Source organism: Oryza sativa, chromosome 7 (assembly GCF_034140825.1).
Source record: "Oryza sativa Japonica Group chromosome 7, ASM3414082v1".
Lineage (NCBI taxonomy): Eukaryota > Viridiplantae > Streptophyta > Magnoliopsida > Poales > Poaceae > Oryza > Oryza sativa.
The window spans coordinates 10,250,825-10,260,513 of NC_089041.1; the positions used below are offsets into that span (position 1 = coordinate 10,250,825).

Consider the following 9,689-nt stretch of genomic DNA (forward strand, 5'->3'; position numbering starts at 1 on the left):
TTGTGCTGGAGCTGGGCAGGCTCAAGTTCTTTTCTAGATCCTCAAGGGAATTAACCTGTTCTCTCTCGAATTTTTTTTATTTTTAATTTTTTTTATTAAAAGTTTTACAAAAATAATTTTTCATTTTGAAAATTGACAGAAGTGGTCGCCTACCGCCCTCTGGGAGGGCGATTTTTAAAAATCGCCATCCCAGAGGGCGGCGAAAGTGACGTGGCAGACGGCCGTTCGCTCTCGGGCGACGGCTATCAACGAAATTTGCAGGCGGCCCCCTTGCCGCCCTCCGCTAGGGCGATTTTGTACTGTGCGGGGGGCCACCTGCAAATGGGCGGCGGGGGGCCTGGAATTTTGCAGGCGGCCCCCTTGCCGCCCTGGGGGAGGGCGATTTTATACTGTGCTTTATATTTTTTATAAATATCAATAGTTATCAAATTTTTTTATATTGAAAACTATACAAGATTAAAATCTCCAAGACTGGTAAAATACAATTTTATTATTTTTAGGGCCTATTTGGAATGTTACCGTACAAATATTTTGTTAGTGCCAAAATATAAGCAAGTTTTGGCACTACCAAATATTTGGTAAGGTAAAATTGCATTTGATCATATTTGGTTTGCTGCCAAAATGTAAAATTGTAGTGAAGAATGTTCTACATAATCTCAAATCTAGATTACGTATTACCAATGAATAGGCTTCAATCGAAATCAAACACAAGTACTATTCAAATTACCAAAATATTGGTAGGGCATGTTTTTGGTAGCAATCCAAATAGGCCCTTAGTCTTACGCATACAAAAAATCACCACCATAATTAAACATTGTAATGATAAGATAGATAAGAAGTGCCATCGATACACGGTACAAATTTGTCGATCCCGACGAATCAAGCATGCGGTAAATTATCGGCCCCTTCTAGGTCGGTCAGAATGCATTGCATTCTCGTGGTCCTTCAATCGTTGATACTCTACTTGTGTTTCTGACTCTGTTATCTTCTGGCCATGATATGATGGAGTGACATTGTCGATCCATCGAGTAAATCCACCCATCCTTGGATTGCCCTGTAAAAATAGTAATGTTATTCAGTTTGGGTAGTAATTTTGTGCAAATCATAGCGGATTTTTTAAATGGTTAGACATACAACGAAATCGTTGTCTACATTGGGGCAGACAAAATATCTCCTTCGAAATGTTTGTTCAGCAAAGGATGTAGCCACCTGCCAGCGATCTCTGCACCCACACTTTGGACGCTCGGACCATTTATGTAACCCTAATGGATTGTTCCTCCAGTCTAAGCTTGCAATTTCCACCCGACGTTCGTACTCCATCCAAGCATGAATGAACTGTATGGTCGGTTCAGGTTGCGTTATCGGCCCGCCACTTGAAGTAACTCTGACTGTGTCAATCCATTGTACGAAAGTGTGTTGTCGTGAGCATAAGTTGTTCTAGCACCATATGAATGAAAAGAACTATGTAGACGAGACAAACACAAGTAGTACTGCAGTAGTAATAGCAAAAGTAGTACTGCTTTACAAGTTTGTAAGCCAAAAGAAACGGTCACATAAGGACTGAAGAGGTAGAACACTACTGACGAGGCCTCTTACCCCTGTCCCTCCTACCCTGTGCCCTAATGTGCCCCTGGGAGTACGTGAGTCGGTCCGGGGGTACGGCACGGGCAACCCGTCCTGCCTATACAGGTGTGACCTCTGGCTGCTCCTGAGTGTGCGCCTCTGGAGCTCCTCCAAGCTGAGAGGAGCCTAGTACGTCGTGGTGGTGTGCACCGTGCAAGTCGTCGTCGTAGAACTGGCTAGTAGGACCAGTCCTACCGGCGTGAGACGAAGAGGCCCCAGTACCGAAGATCCCGGCTGCAAATCCTGCTGGACAAGGACCATCAGTTTCATACATGTATTTAATAGTATTAATAAAAAGTAAAGTACCGTGTGGGCGAGGGATCGACGCTCCGTGAGAGGAAGAGCTGGCGAACGCGCCCGAAGAGGTGGCGAACGCCCCTGCGGAGCTCGCGGAAGCGCCGGTCGTGCCTGCGAACGCGCTCGAAGGCAGACGAGGTCCTGCGATGAGGAAACATGCAGTTAAAACATGGTGACATATTCGTGCAAAAGCTGAAACAAAAATGAACTAATCTCTGGGCTGAACTGTACCGTGCGAAACCGGTGCTGTAGGTCGCACTGCTCCGAAGCTAGGGGCGCTCGAAGGCAAACGAGGTCCTGCGAGGATGGAACATCAAGTTACGACGGGGTGATGTTTTCGTACAAAAACATAAACAAAACTTAAGAAACCTCTGGGCTAAGCAGTACCGTGCGAAACAGGTGCCGTAGGTCGAGGTCCTGCTCCGACGGTAGGCGCGCGAGGCCGTGGTTGTACCGGACCAGCTGGAGGTACGACGTCCACGGCGCTGCGACAGGAGAAGACGCGCATGACCGCACGCATCTTCTCCTGCATCCGGTCGAAGGTCACCCTCTGCTCAACGTCAGTCAAGTGCAAACCTCTGTTCAACCTCACTTGGACTGCGGTGATATCGGCACTGATATCCCGTGCGGCATCAGCCTATGCAAGATGGAAATAAAAAATTCAGTAGTTGTCCTATATTATGCAAGATAAATGAAATAATTGTAAGAACTAATACAAATTCGACGTACCCCCACGAAGTAGTCTCGGTCACGGTGCGTGGGATACGCGTCCGTGACAGCGGCAACGTGCGGCTCTGGGGCGTCTGGAGTGAAGGTCACACGCGCACGAGTGCGAGGAAGGTACCAGCGAAGGTAGTCACGGTAGTTCTCCTCCGTGTGTGGGAAGAGCTCGTTGATCACCTCCTCTGTAGCTAACACCCAGTCGTCAACGTACTGCTGTACACGTGGAGCCCAAAGTGCGCCTGCTAGCTGTCCCCGTCGAGTCAACCTGTGAAGAGAGGTAAATTATATGGCTTGATGAAGTAAGTATCATAAAAATTTAGAAATGAACAATCCGAACTCACGAGTGGTCGGCAGGGAGGACGGTCGGCTGCACGTTACCCGGAAACACCTGCCTAAGTCCGAACTGTCTCATCACACGCTGCGGGCAGTGAGGCTCAACGAAAATGTCGAACACCATCGGCAGGATGGTGAGCCAGTAAGCCTGATCGCGTGTGCACAAGGACGAAAGTCCTAGCGGTGCTCTCGCAGCGACGGCCTCTTCTGTGTACGGCTCCCAGATGACGTCGCTCGGCTGGAGACGGTCAAACTCGAACACGAAGTCCGGGTAACCTCGTCTCACCTGGACGTGAGCGTAACGACGCTGCAATAAACATGATCGGAATTAGACATGTTATGTGAAGAAAAAAAGAAGACGACTGATAAACTTATAACGCAGCGAAGTTGCACTAACCCCACGTCGACACCAGTAAGTCCCCATCGTGGGACCGTCCTCTGGCCACTGCGTGCTGCGACCAACCCCGTAGGGTGCGCTGTCCACCACTGGTCGACCTATGGCAAACCTCTCGGCTGCCCAAAGCTGAAGCAACATAGGGCAGCCAGCGATGATCGCTCCCGCGTCAGTCTTCGTGCACGCCTCACAGAGGGCACGGTACGTGGCTGCTAGCATGGCAGAACCCCAGCTCCACTGCGGCACGTCCTGTGGCTGAGCATCCGCGATGGACCGTGGGTAGTGGACCAGCCGGAAGTCCACAGCGTGCCCGTGGGTGCTAGTGAACATCACCCACCCGAACAACCACAACAGGTACGCCTCAAGGGAGCGTCGGACCGAGTAATCATCAGCGTCAGGGTGCAGAAGGTCCGTCTACAATTAAGAATGAAATGTTTGTACAAAACACTCTGTTGATCGCAAATAAGCATGTATGATAATAACAACTTATTTACTTACAGTGAACTGGAGCAACCAAGCCTTGCTAGGCCCGACTGTAGAGTACGGAGGAAGGGTGTTGGCCGGTCCTAGGTGTGGAAGGCGCATCACCTGCTCGAAGCGCGCAGTGATATCCTCCTTCCACCCAACAACACCGTCCACGGGACCAACTGGTGCTCCCGCCAGCGGTAGCCCGAGCAGGTACGACACGTCCTGCAGTGTCGGAGCCATCTCCCCACAGGGAAGGTGGAACGTGTGCGTCTCAGGTCTCCAGCGGTCTACCAGAGCGGCAAGGAGTGACCGGTCTGCATCCCACCGCTTCGCTGGGTCACGGTCGTCCGCCGCCGCCTCAACAAGCCTACAAAGTGGTAGAAGGCCTGCCGCACGCAACCTGTATAGAGCAAACTTCAAACATAAGTACAACACAAAGCAAAGTTGAGTTGAAATGTGAACATACGCGTACCAAGGAACGTGACGGGGGTCGACACGCAACCACTCACGCGACGTGCGTGGACGGAAGGTGCCGAGCTGTGCACCCTCGACTGCTGACGGGAACGAGCGGTGGTTCCTGTCAATCCCACGGTTCAACAGCGCCGGTGTGTCGTACGCCATACCTGCATCAAATAGATTGGTCAGAAACATATAAATAATTAGTCAACATAAGTAATAAATGTTCATAAGCGAATTACTAACACATATTAAACAAGAGTACAAACAAACAAAAGTGTCACCATACGGAATATTTCTGATTACAACAATAGCTGCAGTTACACGATATGAGTACTTAGTCCGAACACTCATCACGATAACATTATGATACAACACCGAATAGTTCGCAATACTACTAGTACAACAATAGTCGGAGGTACTCATTACAACAACATTCAATTGAAATTACACGATAGAAGTATTTAGTCCGAACACACATCACATCACAACAGCGTTTTATTTCCTAAATCGATAGCATTGTTACACCATGGAATCGCCTGCTGCGCGACGATGCCTTGGCCTTGCGCGCCTGCTTGTTGTTCCTTCACCATGTGGTCGCCTACCATCACTTGCCTGTCTAGATGGACTAGCATCTGCGCCGCTTGGAACTTCTGCATTCTTCGGGCATTTCTTGTAAGTATGGCCGCGCAGATCACACTTGCTGCAGCGTAAAGTCCTCCCACCTGCTTCTGACTCATCCATATCATTTCTGATGCGTCTAGTTTGGCGTCGACCCTTTTTCACCCTTAACTTAGATGGATCTGGAATATAAAAAACTTGGGCACTCAGCGTTGTGTAAGATCCTGAGATCCCGAACCCATATATCTCCTCACTCCATGTATGAAAGATTGCTTCTTTCCTGAAATAATTTGAGACGTACACATTGGGAGATATGCCACAATCACCGGCAGCAGCAAGAACGTGTGAGCAAGGAAGGTGATGAAGCTTCGGCTTCATACAACTGCAGGTACATCCACCATCCGTCTTTAAGATACATTCCTGCACGGCTTGCTTGCGATAGATACCACGCCTGCTCCTATCAACACACATTATTTCATACCGATGCACTTGTGTGCCTTGAGCAACAACTCTATGTCTCCGAGCCTTTTTGATTTTATCTTCCATGTGCTTTGTCACTACGTTGCCAAACACTATGTTGTTATCGGCCATGGACGGACCAATTTTCTTGTATCGATTCCTAAAGTACGCTTGCGTGCCGTGAAGGATGAATTCAACAATAGCAACCAATGGAAGTACCCGAACTCCTCGCATTACCCAGTTGTACACCTCTGCCAAATTGGTTGTCATTATGCCATACCGAGATCCATCGGTGTCGAACAATAGAGACCACTTCTCCTTAGGCTCATTCTCAATCCACTGAGTGAAATTTCTGATGGACGACCCTGACCTACTTCTCATTGTTGGTGGGTCATCATGTAATGCACCAAGAGGTATGGGAGGCTCGTCACCTTCAACTTGTGGTCTGCGAGATTGCTCATCTGTTTGCTTCGTTGTCAACTCATCCAACTTGTCCCACAACTCATTAAATTTCTTCTCTTGGTTCTGTGCACAGAGCCTCTTAAAGAGCTCCATAAGATGCTTGTTCTTGAATTGCTTGTAGAAATTTGCACCCATGTGACGCATGCACCACCGACTCCGAATATCAGGCCACTTAGCTGGAAGTCCCTTCTCATCCCAACCGTTCTGCAAGTAGTCAATAGCCCGCAACATACCCGCATGACGATCATGTATAAGGCAAACGTTGGGCCTCATACGCACCACTGCAATGTGCACTCTCTCTAGGAACCAGTACCAGCTTTCAGTGTTCTCACTCTCTACAAATGCAAAAGCCATAGGTAGAACCTGGTTGTTCCCATCACACCCAATTGCTGTCAATATCTGACCTCGGTATTTACCTGTCATAAAAGTTCCATCTATGCATAGAACAGGTCGACAATGCACAAAAGCATTGATGCAAGCACCCAATGAGAAAAAGGCTCTTTGCAGCACACTCTTTGTTCGATCATCAACCGATGTAAATGTATGTAGGTCATAGTAAGTATTATTATTCCTCTGGGCAATGGTGGCTAACAAACGAGGCAAATTATCATAAGAAGCTTCAAATGTGCCATACCTCATCTCAATAATCTTTTGTTTGGCTCTCCAGGCCTTTGCATAGCTTATGGTGTACTTGAATTTGTTCTCGATGTGCCTAATAATTGATTTTGGTTCAAAGCCAATGTTACCAACAACACTGCTGTACATCTCACTTGCCACAAAAGCTGAAGTGATGTTTCGGTGATACTTCTCCACCCCTTGTAAGTAGCACTTGTGCTCGGTCACAATGCTAACTTTCCAATAATCATTCCATTTACCCTTATATGCATGGACACGCCACGGACAATCTTCCTTCATGCACCTCACTTCATACACATAATTTGTTGACTTGACCACCCTAAACTCTCTCTGCAAGGAAACTGCCCAATGCTTCACCGCCTCCTTCATCTCATCCTTATGAGCATACCTTGCACCCTCAATTACCTCGTTCTCCTTATACTCCCAGGGTACATGATCACCCTCTGATATAACAAGTCCAGAGAAGTCCTCATTTGCCCAATTAGTGGCCATTACATCACCTTCCTCATCGGATGATGCGTCGTCGTCCGCTTCCTCATTATCCGAATCTTCCCTCTCCATTTCATCAACAATTATACAGACTCTCTCCCCCTCATCCGCCATGCCCATGGCCTGCTCCTCCCTTGGTTGATTTTCCTCATTTTGCATCGATGGTCCAACAACATCCCTTGAATTGATAGGACCCTCTACATCTTCGGTTTGCATTGAAACATTTATATCTTTCTCTTGTACCGACACAAATATAACGAGGGGCCATGACCGTTCAAAAGCCATTTCCACATACCGTCTCCAAGCAGCAGTGCTGTCCATCGGCATTAGTTCCCAAAAATAACCTTCTGTTGCACGACTCACTACAACTGATACTGACATTGTGTAGACTTCTTGGTCTATTCTAAATCCTCTCAACAACCAACTATAAATTGACTGAAATGTTCTCTCCGCAGGCCTATCGATGCCCTTAGATGTCATTACAAAATCTGACAGATCAACACCATCTGGACCAAATCTAATATTTCCTTCACCGTGAATTATCTGAAATGTGACCTTATTTGACATTGTGCCTGATGAAAACAATAACTGCGTTAACCTCGCATTTCTGTACTACGCCCTAAGTTACATTCTCTACAATATTGTTCTCCAAAATTCTAAAAGTAGGTTACATTCTCCAGATCAAACTAAACTACATCTTACAATTAACACTACTGTCTATGTCTCAATTCATACTATTATATTCTATGCTCTGGATCTACACATATGTGCTGTGTGCTACAGATATGCTAAAATATATGGAACTAAAACTAAAACGCAACATATATACTCAAACATAACATATTAGTACAAATGCAAAAGATGTATGGGAGCAAACCTGTGATGAAGTGAGCGAACCAGCAGGGCTTCGCCGCTCTCCTTCTGCTGCCCTCTCCTCTCTCTCTTTCGTTTTTTTTTAGATTTTTAGTGAATATAATGAAATTTCAGAGAGAGGGGACTGGGCTTTATAGGGGGGAGGCAAAAATCGCCCTCCTATAGGGGGGGCCGCCTGCAAAATTCCATGCCCCCTCGCCGCCCATTTGCAGGCGCACAGTACAAAATCGCCCTAGCGGAGGGCGGCAAGGGGGCCGCCTGCAAATTTCGTTGACGGCCGTCGCCCGAGAGCGAACGGCCGTCTGCCACGTCACTTTCGCCGCCCTCTGGGATGACGATTTTTAAAAATCGCCCTCCCAGAGGGCGGTAGGCGACCACTTCTGTCAATTTTCAAAATGAAAAATTATTTTTGTAAAACTTTTAATAAAAAAAATTAAAAATAAAAAAAATTCGTTCTCTCTCCCCCTCTTTCTGCGTGTGTGTTCACACTGAAGAGCCTCCAACAAAAAGCTTGTTCCCAGAATATGTGCTGCGAGTGCAAGGTGAGAATACGTACATTCTCGAGATTATTTTTGTTACTTTCCTCTCTCTTGTTTGCTTTTTGTTGAAATTAAATGATCTAAACAAAGCGGGCCTGATGCCCTGATAGAACAAATCAAGGATTAATTAGCTAGATCTATGCCATTATAAATCTATCTGTTTCAAAAATACCAGTACTATTCGTAAAATTAAAACCATGCCATCACAATTTAACATGCATCGTAAATATGCAACTACCTTGTTACATTTTTCCAAACTTTTTGGACCAAAGTGTGCTTTTCTTCATCCTTCATCCTCTCTTCCTCCCCCTTCCCTCCTCTCACATCTCCTCTCTCTTAGTTTTGTCTCCCCAATGGTTGTGGTTGCGGCGGCTGAGATGGCAATGGCCAGCGGCGAGAAGCAGCTAGGTCATAGCAGAGAATAAAGGCGGCAAGCAGCAAAAGCAGCCACCAGATCTACATCAGTCACCGTCGACGAGGACAATAGGAAGTCCAATTGGCTGACGAACAGCAGCTGCATGGATGCGCCTCAAAGATCTACAAGGAGCGCGTGGGCGGCGGCATTCGTGAGCCATTGGAGTTGCTTGACTCATTTCTGGAGAGAGTAGCCATTCGTGCGGGGAGGCGAGTTTTCACCGTGTTGGGCTAGGTGCTGCCTAACTACCGGGCGAGGCTAGGAATGCTGATGCGGTAGGAGGAGCCAAGGGAGACAAATGTGATGGTGGTGCCAACTTCCATTGTTTGATGGAGTTGGTCCCAATCATGTCAGCCATCAACTGTGTTGTCGGCATCCGGTAGCAACTCCAACGCCTTTTGGCCACACCCCGCAACATGGTGTCGACGGACGCGAACAGCTGCTGCAGCTTGTCCTGAGACATCCAACGATGGGAAGAGACGAGAGTTGACCGACAACATGGACATGTCTATTACCTATCTATTATCTATCTATCTATCTATCTATTATATACTAAAAGTCCATGAAACTTTCTACAAACGCTCCTAAGACGCCACGTATCACTCCTACAAACACTCCTAGACAGCCACATGGCACTATCTAATCTCACCGTCGATTTTCAGTAAAATTGGTGGACCCGGTATTTTGGACCATTAGAATAGATCTACTATTTAGAAAAAAATACCTTCCTCTGCTGTGGGCTAGAAAAGAAGAACGTACATACGGATTTTGTATAACCGTGGTATACACTTAACTAAACATTGAAGTTTACCTACTTTTCACATGAAAAAAGAAACTCGCGTACGAACTTACGATAAAAGCGGTAAAATAGAAAAAAAATACGTACATGGAGCCATTGAAA

At 46.9% G+C, this 9,689-nt stretch overlaps 1 protein-coding gene across 2 annotated transcripts; it reads right to left on the reverse strand.

Annotated features, from left to right (window-relative positions):
• Window positions 1-546: 546 nt before the first annotated feature.
• On the reverse strand, window positions 547-4,943 carry LOC136357363 (protein MAIN-LIKE 2-like). 2 transcript variants are annotated; one of them, XM_066312600.1, is made up of 9 exons: window positions 4,311-4,943; window positions 3,869-4,238; window positions 3,374-3,784; window positions 2,985-3,283; window positions 2,650-2,908; window positions 2,308-2,557; window positions 2,152-2,217; window positions 1,930-2,061; window positions 547-1,866 (listed from the first exon to the last, which is right to left on the reverse strand). In XM_066312600.1, the coding sequence occupies exons 1-9, from the start codon at window positions 4,487-4,489 to the stop codon at window positions 1,682-1,684; spliced, it is 2,151 nt and encodes a 716-aa protein (XP_066168697.1). In that variant the 5' UTR covers window positions 4,490-4,943; the 3' UTR covers window positions 547-1,681. The 2 variants fall into 2 exon arrangements, with proteins under 2 accessions (XP_066168697.1, XP_066168696.1); XM_066312599.1 differs by having other exon boundaries at window positions 547-1,869.
• Between the last annotated feature and the right edge of the window lie 4,746 nt (window positions 4,944-9,689).